The 13,873-nt window shown below is 38.2% G+C and overlaps 1 protein-coding gene across 4 annotated transcripts in view; it reads left to right on the forward strand.

Annotated features, from left to right (window-relative positions):
- The window catches only part of TBC1D22B (TBC1 domain family member 22B), a 137,366-nt gene that overhangs the window by 62,695 nt on the left and 60,798 nt on the right, over nt 1-13,873 (forward strand). For 2 of the 4 annotated variants that reach the window (XM_001370075.4, XM_016431029.2), the window contains 2 exons: nt 601-729; nt 3,880-3,945. The exons of 1 other annotated variant lie outside the window; for it this stretch is intronic. In XM_001370075.4, the coding sequence (XP_001370112.3) occupies nt 601-729; nt 3,880-3,945 (195 nt within the window). The remainder of the gene's footprint in view (nt 1-600; nt 730-3,879; nt 3,946-13,873) is intronic. One more of the 4 variants, XM_056818155.1, reaches the window with a different exon arrangement.

The raw sequence follows: 13,873 nt of genomic DNA on the forward strand, positions 1-13,873 counted from the left end.
ATATGCCTCCCACTTCTAATTATAGAAGTGGGAGGCCCCTGGCTTGAAGTTCAACTCCCCTCCTCTGACTTATATTCAGTGCCCCATTGTGCTAGCTAACTAAGTCTTGGAGTGGTTCCCAGCCCTACAGATTGAGCTCAATCCTAGAGAAACAGTGATCAATATTCTGTAAAGGTTAGCACTGTTTAATCTGATTACTCTTGGATTTCATTTAATGGGAAGGAAAAAAATCAGACCAAAAATTAAAAAGGATTCATCACTTTCCTTTTAGAAGCCTCTCCTTTTCTTTAACAATTTCTTGGTTAAAATAAAATTATGGGGGGCAGCTAGGTAGCTCAGTGGATTGAGAGCCAGGCCTAGAGACGGGAGGTCCTAGGTTCAAATCTGGCCTCAGCCACTTCCTAGCTGTGTGACCCTGGGCAAGTCACTTGATCCCCATTGCCTACCCTTACCACTCTTCTGCCTTGGAGCCAATACACAGTATTGACTCCAAGACGGAAGGTAAGGGTTTTAAAATAAATAAATAAATAAATAAAAAATAAAATTATGGTTCCATCTGACCAGTTCCTGTTCACCTTTTATGTGGGCTCCTTTCTGTAGGGATACCTCCCAGCCAACACTGAGAGGAGGAAGATGACTCTCCAGAGGAAGCGGGAGGAGTACTTTGGTTTCATTGAGCAGTATTATGATTCCAGAAATGAAGAACATCACCAAGATACCTATCGACAGGTATATTTTCTATTTGCTGGCTCTTCCTCTTTTCTCCTTAATGTATCATTCATCTCAGACTGTTACCAGGGGAGGATGATATGGTTCCAGATACCGGACTCTGACCTTTCCTTCTTTGGATATCATATATTCTCTGAGTCGGATAAAGCTGGTCTCCAAAGTAGGGGTGGTGGCCTGACCCCAAAGGCTGTAATCCACCAATCAGAGGATGGAAAGATGGATTGCATTCTACTACTTCTCCCCAGCCCTCATAGGCTGTTTTGGGGCTTGTCTCTAACACAAATTTTCCTATTCTTATCACCCAACACTCCCCCTTTCTTGCCCCACCCCCTCCTTCAGAGAGGAATGGAGGGGAAAAGGGAAGGGATAGGAGGAAGGAACAGAGGAGAGGAGAATGAAAGAGGGGAAAGAAGAATCTGCTTTCAAGGAGGTCACAATCCAGTGGGAGAGAATCAAGGTGCAAACAACTATGTATAAACAGTTTATCAATGGGATTAATTAAGGATAACCTCAGAAGGAAGGCACTAAAATTAAGGAGGATTAGGAAAAATATCTTGCAGAAGATGGACCTTTAGTTGAGACTTTAAGGTAGAAATAAGGAGGGAAAGAAAGTTTTCCCAATATTTGGGAAGGCAAACCCCCAACCTTCCCTTCCAAGCCAAGTGTAGCCCTATCAAGGCAATTATAACCTAACCACTATTAGCTGGCAGTTACTATTGGGAAAATTTCCCTTTCCTCTACCCCCTAGAATAACCTCACAGATATATGGCAGGCTCTTCTTCCAGTGAGGGTGGACCCAGAACTTAAGGGCAGTCACCTGTAAGAGCTCTACCTTTTCCCTTTTTATTTTGAGTTAAACAAAATGAAACACCCAAAATGAGCAGGCACGGATGGGTTTTTATGGGCATTGCAATTTTCATCTCATTATTTTTATCCCAAAATATACCCCTCTTCTAGATTTATCTATTACCAAATGAGTACCACCATCTTTCTAATCACTTAGGTCTGCAGCCTCAGTGCCACCCTCAACTCCTTTTATTTTTAATCCTTACCTTCTGTCTTTGAATGCATACTAAGTATTGGTTCCAAGGCAGAAGAGCAGTAAGGGCCAGGCAATGGGATTCAAGTGGTTTGTTCAGGACAGCCAGGAAGTGTCTGAGGCCAGATTTGAACCCAGGATCTCCATTCTCCAAGCCTGGCTTTCTATCCACTGAGCTACTTAGTTGCCCCCACTCCCTGCTCTTTACTCTTCCTCATCCTGCATGCCCAGTCATTCTTCAGATCTTGTCATTTCTACCTTCATAGCAGCTTTCCCCTTCCCTACATTCACATGACTATTACTCTTATTCAGGCTTTCATTACCTTGGGCCTAAACTATTGCAATAGTTTCTCCAATTTTCACAGAACTAGAAGTACAATCTAACTATGTAGCTGTCCCCATTAAACTGCAGTGGCACTCTTTTGACTAGAAAAAAATATGATTTTGTCTTTATCTTATAGTTGTATAATATCTATTTTGTGAAAGTTTTTTTAAAGGTATATAATTAGTAGTAGTTGGGAATGCATGCTCAAAAATTTCTTACTGATGAGGTGTACAACCAAAAAAACTCGAGACCAGTTGATTAAAGCCTCAATTCCATATTAGTATCTGCTTGCCCACAGCTGCTTTTTATAGTTATCAGGATATTTACTATCATGGTATAGCTATCATGCAGCAAATAGGTTTGGCAGCAACAGTGAGTTAGAGGAATTAATCCATGATCATAATCGTAGTAAAAGATAGAGAAAGACTAAGGAGGCAGAGAACAGCTGGGTGGCTCAGTGGATTGAAAGTCAGACCTAGAGACAGGAAGTCCTAGGTTCAGATCTGACCTCAGACACTTCCTAGTTGTATAACCTTGGGCAAATCCCTTAACCCCATTTGCCTAGCCCTTGCCCTTTTGTTGTAAAGTTGTAACTAAGAGAGAAAGGGTTTTTAAAAAGACTGGTAGAAAGAGCTATACCTTAAATTTAAATGTGGGGGCAGCTAGATTGGCTCAGAGGATTGAAAGCCAGACCCAATCAGGAGAATTTGGTTTCAAATCTGGCTTTAGATACTTCCTAGATGTGGGATCCTGGGTAAGTCACTTAACCCCCATTACCTAGCCCTTACCATTCTTTTGCCTTGGAACTGACACTTGTATCAATTCTAAGACAGAAGGTCAGAGTTTAAAAATAGGCCCTTTTTTGTCATGTGTCAGTTTCTGCTTATGGTTTCAACACAATATACTCTTTCTGTTTATTAATGATGTCTTGTTTTGTATGATAGTTTATTTGTACCTGACTGGTTCCCCTTAAAGTTTTTATACTGTTGGGTAACCTAGCACAAGGCTTTGCACACAGCAGGCATCAAAGAGATGTTGGTTGAATTGTGGCCTTTTTTAATGCTCCTGACACTTTTGTTTGTTAGACTTGGCATGAGGGAGGCCCTCATAAGAGGGCCTCAGAGAGAACTCTCAAGGGCTTCCCGTCCCTGAAGTTAACAGGCCAAAGTGCTTGTACTGTTGAGAATTGAAGATGACAGTTGTTTCACAGTGGCTCCATAGGGTCCTTCCCCACCTCTGCACTAAAGGTACACAGGTTTCTCTTGGGTCCCCAGGCAAGGCCACAGCTTTAGCTGTTAGACCTCTTAAATCACAAGAGCAACAGCTGTTTTTGCTGAGTAAGACTTTGAAAACACAAAAAGTGGATCTTTCCAGTTGCATTCCACATCTGCATTGTTTAATGAATTCTCAATATGAGATATCCCAATAACACATTGGAATGACTCTCCAACAGGAAGAGCAGTTGATTTTGTGTGGGTGTTGTGACTAACATTGTTCAACCCATTCTTTATTTCACTTTTCAACCGGTCGTTATCCTGTAAATTCAGCTTATGGGTGCTACCACAAGATGTACTTTAAGGGGAACTGATGGGAGTATGTAGGGCTTTTTTTCACACTGATCAGCTGAAGTAGAAATTTTCTGTGTGCCTGCAGAAAGGAAATGTCATTCCTATGCACTAGCTTGTAATCAGCCCCTTGTGTTCAAGTCCTAAAATAACTTCAACAAGTGTAGACTGGTGGTTGTCTTTGGCCATGGGCCTAATTGGACATGGCTCTTCTTTTTCAGATACACATTGACATTCCAAGGACGAATCCTCTCATCCCGTTGTTCCAACAGCCACTTGTTCAGGAGGTGAGGCATACACTTTATTATTCAGGCCCTTCTCCCATTAAAGATGGTGTCACTTGGACTTCATATAGTGTTGCTGTCACCCTTCCTTTGTGCTCTCATAATCTCTTCCTCTTGCAGCAGATTACATAGCTACAGTTGGTAATACCTTAAATTTATATAATGCTTCTTACATTTCAAATCGCTTTCACATACATTGCATTTAATCTATATCTTAAGTAAGGCAAAGATCTCCATTTGATAGGTAAGGAAACTCAGTATTGAAGAGGTTAAATGACATACCCAGAGTCACAAAGCTGGTTAGAAGCAAGATGAGGATTAGAACTTAGATTTTTGGACCCTTTTCTGAGGAAGTCAGTGAAATTTGCAAACTATAAACAGATGAATTTGATTTCTATTCTTGCAACAAAATTCTAGAGCACATTAAAAAAAGGTGATTTGTGAACCAAGAAGGAAGGAAGCATTGATTGCTAAAAGCTAGGATGGGGGGCAGCTAGGTAGCTCAGTAGATTGAGAGCTAGGCCTAGAGACAAGAGGTCCTAGGTTCAAATCTGGCCTCAGACACTTCCTAGCTGTGTGACCCTGGGCAAGTCACTTGACCCCCATTGCCTAGCCCTTACCACTCTTCTGCTTGGAGCTAATACACAGTATTGACTCCAAGACGGAAGGTAAGGGTTTAAAAAAAACAAAAAAAACTAGGATGCTCAGTGGATTGAAAGCCAGGCCTAAAGACAAGATGTCATAGTTCAAATTTGGCTTCAGACACTTCCTAGCCATGTAACCCTGGGTAAGTCACTTAACCCCAGTTACCTAGCCTTTAGCCCTCTTTTACCGTGGAATCAATATTGATTCCAAGACAGAAGTTGGATTTTTTTTTCCCTAAAAGCCAATATGGTTTCATGAATGTGTTCTGTTATGCTATGCTAACTTTATTTTATTTTATTTTTTGCAAGACTGGAAGATCAGGAGAATGTTGTAGATAATAGCATTCTTATATTTTTGCAGCATTTGACAAATCTCTTATATTGTATTTTGAGGAAAGATTATGCATCAGATCCCAGATCCATAGTTAGGTAGGCTTGGAATTAGCTAAATGACCAGACTTTAAAGGTCCAATTGGTTGATAATGATTCATTGCCAGCTTGGTTGGGTAGCTGTATTGAAAGATCTTAGAAGTGCATGATGATATATTGCTTACTATTTCTAGACATGAGATGGATGAAGTCATGCTCTCAGATTTGCAGATGTCATGTAGCTGAGAAGGATAACTTAGCACATTGGTTTGCAGGATCCAGAAAAGTTTTATAAATGAGCTTTGTCTACTAATATGTCATTTAGTAGAGATAAACATACAATTTTGATCTTCTGTTCAACAAAACCAGGGCAGGATGGGGAATGGTGTGTCTAGAAAATAGTGCATAATAGAGTCAGCTCAAGTTGAGTTAACCAGGTGGCAGCTCCAGACAAGCTCATGCTTTCCTAGATGTCATTTGGAAAGGTCCATATGCTAAGCAGTGAAGTAAATAGTTTTACCATCCTCTGTCCTGGTCCTGCCATGACTGAAATATATCTAGTTTGAGATATTATAGTTAAGGAAGGCTGTGAATTGAAGTGAATTCAAAAGAGGGTGAATAGGATAGTTAATGGACTAGAGCCAAATAAGAAGTTTATCTGGCGAAGAGAAGATTTCAAGGAGGCATAATGGTCACCTTTTCAGGTATTTGAGAGGGTATGTGGAAGAGGAGGCTTTGGACTCATCCTCTCATCTTGCTGGACTCCATCAGGCACAACAAGCAACGGGGGGGGGGGGGGGGGGGATGCTACAGAGACTCAAAGTAAGACTTCCTGTAAGGACAAATTTCCCAGCCCAAATGGAATTGGGAGGCAGTGGGTACCTTCTCTCTGGAAGCCTCCAGGCATTCTTGACCATTTCTGTGGCCAAAGGGCCTGATGTCCTTTTTAATCCATCAGGCAAACCTGTTCTCAGCCACATAAATATACATCTGTCACTTGTTCTAGGGATTCTAAAACAATAAAGCTATCCAAGAGGAAACAGAAAGCTTTTGAGATTCCTCAGCTTGCACCTCTGCTAGACTCTCCATTATTCAACTCCTTTCTTCTTCGCTCTTTATTTGGTATAGGTATGTTGGAGTATCATCTTAATGTCATATAAAAAAAAACACCAAAAGAGAAGTCTGAGCTCTAATCCAAACTCTTCCCCTGGTTAGCTTTTTGATTATGGGCAAGTCATTTTACATCTGTGGACTTCAGTTGTCTTATCTGGAAAATCAAAAGCTTGGCTGGATTAAATGGTTTTCAGGTCCCATCCAGTTCTGACCATCTATTGAATCTGGTACTTCAGAGACATATTTTATAGCTATGTATGTGCTTTAACACATGGTTCACATATTCCTTTATGCTTGGGAAAGTATTCTGGTAAACCTGAATGTGAAGGGAAAATCACAAACCATTCTCTTTTAAATTCTAGTATGCTACAGTAGAAGAACACCAGAAGCAGCAGATAAGTTAGCAGACATTTATTAAGTATTTACTAGGTACTGTTTATTAAGTACTAGACTGGGTACTCTGTAGAGGCAACAAACCCAACCCATGAGCTTTAAACATTTGTGTGTGTGGTACAGAGGGCAATGGAGCGTGTGCTGTATACAGAAGATCACTGAGTCACAGAACTAGGAAGGATCTTGAAAGGTCTCCTGCTGCATTTTCCTATTCACAAACAGAACAGTGGCCAATTCAGGCATTGTTAAAAATGTTCAGTAACAGATGTCTTGTGGTCAAAGGAGTTCTTTGGGGCTTCTCCTTTGGACTGCTTTGTAAGAATATAAAAAATTTAGGTTTTTATATGTCCCACAGTAGCATGTTTCTTGGCCTTTGTCATTATAGTATTTTCTCAGATCTTACTTAATTCCCCAGAATTAACTTTGACCTCATTGCTGCTTTATTCTGATTTCATTAGACAAGAAGGACTATTATATCACCAGCTTCTGAACAATAGTCTCATATGTATTTTATTATTAAAACTCAGTTTTGTAATCAGTTTACTGACACTTGAGAATTCACAAAGTATACAGTACCTCATTTAGACTTGGAAGAACATCATTAAGATGGTGTTTTGTTTTGGCCCTTGTGAATTTTGTTTCTTAATAGAAATGTCAAGATTAATAATCAACAAACATATTTGCTACAAGAATGCTTCAGTTTAAAGGAAAGTAAACTGAATTAACTGAAACAGATTTATCATGAGGTAAAAAGCTTTTAAGTAGAAGAAGCAGGAGGGCAGGTGGGTAAGAGAAGGTAGGTAAGAAGTTCTGTAAAGGGGACTGCTAAGGGGGCAGCTGGGTGGCTCAGTGGATTGAGAGCCAGCTGGAGGTTCTGGGTTGAAATCGGGCCTCAGCTACTTCTTAGCCATGTGGCCCTGGGCAAGTCTCTTAAAAACCCCTGTTGCCTAGTCCTTACCCCTCTTCTGCCTTAGAACTAATACATAGTATTGATTCTAAAGCAGAAGGTAAGGGTTTAAAAAAGAGAAAGAGAGAGACAGCTAGGTGACTCAGTGGATAGAGAACCAGGTATGGAGATGGGAGGTTTTAGATTCATATCTGGCCTCAGACATTTCCAGTGACCCTAGAAAAGTCCCTTAACTTCATTTACCTAACCCTTACTGCTCTTCTGCCTTAGAACTGATACTTATTATTGATTCAATCCAAAGACAGATGGTAAGGTTTTAAATGGGGGGGGGGGGGGGTGGGATTATATAAGGAAGAGGAGAGAGTCTGTCTGTAAGGTCTGTAGGAAGATGAATCACAATCATTAGGAAAGAGCCTAACACAAGGAGGGCAGCATTAAAGGTTTCAGTATGGTCCAGAGGGTGAAAGAAGCCATTGGAGGACTACACATAGTAGAGAACCTTGTCTAGAGTGCTAAATACAGTAATTGGGTATACTAACCCTCTCTGTTCAACTGCCGTGCCAGTGTACAAACCTAGGGAAAACATTGAGGACAGCCTCACTTCTGGGTCAGTTTTTGTGATCCTTCACCCTTAGTATAGAAATGTCTACAGTAAGACATTTTAGCTGTTTCTTCTTTAAAAATAAATAAATAAATAAACCCTTACCATCTATCTTAGATTCAATACTAACAATTCATTCTAAGGCAGAAGAGCAAGTAAGGGCCAGATAATTGGGGTTAAGTGACTTGCTCAGGGTTACATAAGTAGGAAGTGTCTGAAGTCAGATTGAACCTAGAACCTCCTGCCTTTAGGCCTGACTATCCCCAGAGCTACCTAGCTGCCCCTAGCCACTTGTACTACACTCTCTTTAACAAATATAGAGGCCAATTAAAATTCTTTTATTTTTTTTATTTTTAAATAAATGTTTATTGGTATCTTTTGTTTTTTTTTTACCCAAAAAAAAAGAAAATAATTTCTTTTTTCAGGTCCAAATTCTCTCCTTCCTTCCACCCCCTCCACCACCTTTTAAAAAGTCAGGAAGTACAATACCCATTATACATACAAAGTCATGCAAAACATGCAATTAATCATGTCCACCACCTCCAGAAAGCAAGACAAATAAAGCAAGCAAATAAAAATATGCTTTTATTTGTACTCTGAAATCATTAGTTCTTAATCTAGTATATAGCATTTTATATCATGACACCCAGCACTAGTCCTGAAACATGAAAAATTTAAAACTTGAAATGGTACCCCTTACAACCCTGAAACAGAATCCAACTTTTTTTTTTTTTTTGGAAAAAAAGAGAATTTAAATAAAAATTAATTATCATCAACAAGGCAAGGATCCAGGACAGTTCCAAGGGTCTCAAGACCAAAAAAAAAAAACAAAACATTTGCAAGAGAAGAAACAGATTAACATACCATTCTTCATTTTTTTCTTCCATGACTTTTTCTCCAATATAAGCAATATATGTCTTATTTCACAACATGGCAAACAGGGAAATATGTGTTATATGATAAATACATATCATATTACCTGCTTTCTTTTTTTTTTTTAATAATTTTTATTTGGTCATTTCCAAACATTATTCATTGGAAACAAAGATCATTTTCTCATTTTCTTTTCTTCCCTCCCCCCCCCCCCACCTCTCCCATAGCCCATGCGCGATTCCATTAGGTATCATATGTGTTCTTGATTCAAACCCATTTCCATGTTGTTGGTATTTGCATTGGAGTGTTCATTTAGAGTCTCTCCTCAGTCATATCCCCTCCACCCTGTAGTCAAGCAGTTGCCTTTCCTCAGTGTTTTTACTTCCACAGTTTATCTTCTGCTTGTGGATAGTGTTTTTTAGATCCCTGCAAATTGTTCAGGGACATTGCATTGCCACTAATGGAGAAGTCCATTACCTTCGATTGTACCACAATGTATCAGTCTCTGTGTACACTGTTCTCCTGGTTCTGCTCCTCTCACTCTGCATCAATTCCTGGAGGTCCTTCCAGTCTCCATGGAATTCCTCCACTTTATTATTCCTTTTAGCACAATAGTATTCCATCACCAACAGATACCACAATTTGTTCAGCCATTCCCCAATTGAAGGGCATCCCCTCATTTTCCAATTTTTGGCCACCACAAAGAGTGCAGCTATGAATATTCTTGTACAAGTCTTTTTCCTTATTATCTCTTTGAGGTACAAACCCAGCAGTGCTATGGCTGGATCAAAGGGCAGACAGTCTTTTATCGCCCTTTGGGCATAGCAGAATCCAACTTTAATATGAGGTTAAAAGTAAAAAAAAAAACAGACTGGAAAAATGAGCAAAAAAAAATTTTTAACTGACCATAGAAAGTTACTATGGTAATAGAATATGGAAGAATATAAACATAAACTCAGAAGACAATTAAATCAGAGCAGCTACTTGCAAATCTTTAAAAAAAAAAAGTGAGTTCATCTTTGGCCCTGGTAGAGCTCAAAAATGATTTTAAAAATCAAGTAGGATTTCTCATGATACTTTCCTCTTCTGTTGTGTGGGGAAGGGAAAGAAGGAGGGAAGGAGAAACTTTGATATAACAAATTAATTTTTTTAAGAAAAAAGCAAATAAGAGAGGTAGAGGAAAAATGGAGAAAGAAATAAGAGTGATGCAAGAAAATCATGAAAAAAGAGACAACAGCTTGGTAAAGGAAGCACAAAAAAACCTGAGAAAAATAATACTTTAAAAAATAGAATAGGCTAAATGAGGGGAAAAGGTACAAAAATTCAGTGAAGAAAAGAACTTCTTAAAAACTAGAGCTGGTCAAATAGAAAAGGGAAATGCAAAAGCTCACTGAAGAAAATAATCCTTAAAAACTGTAAATATGTAAGAAGAACCTAATAACTTCATGAGATATCTAGAAACAATGAAACAAAATCAAAAGAATGAAAAAAGGGAGCAGCTGGGTGACTCAGTGTAGTGAGAGCCAGGCCTAGAGATAGGAGGTCCTAGGTTAAAATCTGACCTCAGACACTTCCTAGCTGTGTGACCCTGGGCAAGTCACTTAATTCCCATTGCCTAGCCCTTACCACGCTTCTGCCTTAGAACCAATACACAGTATTGATTCTAAGATGGAAGATAACGGTTAAAAAAAAATAAAAAAATAGAAGCGAATATAAAATATCTCATTGGAAAAAAACTGACCTGGAAAATAGACCCAAGAGAGAAAGTCTAAGAATTGGTGGACTATTTAAAAAGCCACGATCAAAAAAAGAGCCTATATATCACCTTTCAAGAAATTACCAAGGGGGGCAGCTGGGTGACTCAGTGGATTGAAAGTCAGACCTAGAGACAGGAGGTCCTAGGTTCAAATCTGACCTCAGATACTTTCTAGCTGTGTGACCTTGAGCAAGTCACTTATTGATTCCAAGACAGAAGATAAGGGTTTTTTAAAAAAAAAGAAATTAGCAAGGAAAACTACCCTGCTTTATTAGAACTAGAGGGTAAAATAGAAATGGAAAGGATCTACCAATCACTTCCTGAAAGAAATTCCCAAATGAAAACTCTCATTAATATTATAGCCAAATTCCAGAGCTCTCAGGTTAAGGAGAAAATAATTACAAGGAACCAAAGAGAAACAATTAGATATTATGGAGCCAGTCAAGATAACAAAAAATTTAGTCCCTTCTACATTAAATTATTTGAAGGGCTTGAAATATGATATTCCAGAAAGCAAAGGAAATAGGATTACCACCCAGAATTATCTTCCTGGTAAAACTGAGTATAATTCCTCAGGTGAAAATTATATTTAATGAAATAGAGAAATTTCAACCAATCCTGATGAAAAGACCAGAACTGAATAAAAAATGTGATTTTAAAATACAAGACTCAAGAGAAGCATAAAAAAGTAAACAGGAAAGAAAAATCATACTGAATTTATTTAAGTTAAAGTGTTTACATTTCTTCTTAGGAAGATACTTATAACTCCTAACAACTTTTATTATTGTAAGGACAATCAGGAGTATACATAGAGGGTATGGATATGAGTTTATTATGATTGTATGGTATCTTTAAAAAATAAAATTAAGGGGTGAAAAAGAAGGATTAATTGGGAAAACGGGGAGAGAGGTAGAATGGAATAAATTATCTCACATAAAAGAGGCACAAAAGAATTTTTACAGTGGATGGTAATATGGAGGAGGGGTAGAAAACAGTACTTGAATCTTACTCTCATCAGAATTAGCTCAAAATGAGTATAACATACTCACTTGGTTGGAAAGAAGAGGATTAAGGCAGTGGATGGGGAGGAGTGCTGATAGAAGGGAGGACAATTTGAAAAAATGATAGGGACTGTTGAGGAACAAGGCAAAAGGAAAGAGAAAAGAATTAATGAGAAAAATAGAAGGCAGGGGAAAATACTATAATTATAAGTGAAAAAAATGTATAGCAAATTTCTTTGATAAAGGCCTCATTTCTCAAATATATAGGGGACTATGTCTAATTTACAAGAATACAAGTCATTCGCCAATTGATAAATCAATGAACAGGCAGTTTTCAGACAAAGAAATCAAAGCTCTCAGTAGTCATGTGAAAAAAATGTTCTAAATCACTCCTGAATAGAAAAATGCAAATTAAAACAACTCTTAAGATACCACCTCACACCTATCAGGTTGACTGATAGGTCAGAAAAGGAAAATGACAAATTTTGGAAATGATATGGGAAAATTGGGACTCTAAAACACTGTTGCTAGAGTTGTGAACTGATCAAATCTTTCTAGAGAACATTTCAAAACTCTTTTCAAAAAAGAGAGCATGCCAAAGGAACTATAAATCTGTGCATACTCTTTGACCCAGCAATACCCCTACTAGGTCTGTATCACAAAAAATTAAAAAACCTACATGTACAAAAATATTTAGAGTAGTTCTTTTCATGATAGCAAAAATTTGGAAATTGAGGGGATTCCCATCAATTGGGAAATATCTGAACAAATTGTGTACATAATTGTGATGGAATACTGCTGGACAAGATATCAAAGAATAACTCTTTGGCAGGATGGACTTGCCCACTCAGCCCCCTCTGCATGACTTCTCTCACCAACATCCCTTACTCTTAAAATTGACATGATTGTTGTCCTCTCCCTAGTCTCAGAAAAAGTAATATAAGAGCAAAATGCTTGCACACTATTTCCCCAAAATATCACCAAAAGATTAGACTCACAAAACCAAACCCAAAAGACTATTATGGGTTAACTTTTGCTTAGGTACATAATTCCCAGCAAAAGCTCTACTCACAAGCCAAGCCCAGAATATCCTTTACTCCCCCTGAACAGAGACTTGTTCTCCTAAAGCCAGTACATAAATCATTCATAAGGAAAGACTTGTACAGGTACACCAAGCTCCACCATGTCTCAGTGACTTGATTCTACCTACCAAAACTCCTCTTGAGAAACTCCCTAGTAAACCCTGAATAATGATCAGCCTAATATTAAATCTGAATTGTGCTCTCAGTACCTCTCTGATCTCTCAACCTCACTACTATGATTGTTAATTTTCATTAGGATCTCTGATTATCTATTTTTATTAAAGGTAATAAGTGATTTTCCTTGATTGTCTGTAAGCTCAAAGCTCCTCACAAGTTAATGAAAAAATCAAGCCACCTGTGATGAAATCATTTATCTTGTGTAGAACCTTTGTGTTTCCTGTCAAAATCAATAGCTACCATACAAATGTATAGAATGATCTCTGAATGTTAATCAAACAATTTGTTAAAAGTTAATGTATCACTTATCCAATTATTTTTACTCGAACATGTATGTTGAATAATGTATCTGTGTGCCCAAAAAATGGGTATAAAAATAAAGGCCAAACCTAGGCATGGAGAAGCAGCCACTTCGTGCAGAGCATGACCCAGGCAGAAACATATACACAGAGCTGCCTTCTGTCTTTCATTTCACCTATCCGCTCTACCTACTGAGGACCTCTGGAGCCATGAGTGGGACTGGACCCCGGCCTGTGGCAGAATACTATAGTGCTAAAAGAAATGATGAACAGGATGCTTTCAGAAAAACCTAGAAAGATTTACATGATCTGATGCAAAGTAACATGAGCAGAACCAAGAGAATATTGCACACAGTAATAGCAATATTGTATGATGATCAACTATGAATGACTTGGCTATTCTCAGCAATACAATGATCCAACACAATTCCAAAAGACTCGTGATGAAAAATGCTATCCACCTCCAGAGAAAGAACTGATAGATTCTGAATGCAGATCAAAGGCCATTTTAAAAAAAACAAAACTTTTTTCTTTTTTCTTCTTTTCTTTTTTTTTTTTTGAGGGGGTGGTGGTGGGTTTTTTAAGTAACGTGACCAATATGAAAATATGTTTTACATGAGCACACAGGCATAATCTATATCAAATTACATTCTAAGTGAGGGAAGAGTGAGAAAATCTGGGACTTAAATATTTTTAAAATGTTAAAAATTATTTTG

Source organism: Monodelphis domestica, chromosome 2, assembly GCF_027887165.1.
Source record: "Monodelphis domestica isolate mMonDom1 chromosome 2, mMonDom1.pri, whole genome shotgun sequence".
Taxonomy (NCBI): domain Eukaryota; kingdom Metazoa; phylum Chordata; class Mammalia; order Didelphimorphia; family Didelphidae; genus Monodelphis; species Monodelphis domestica.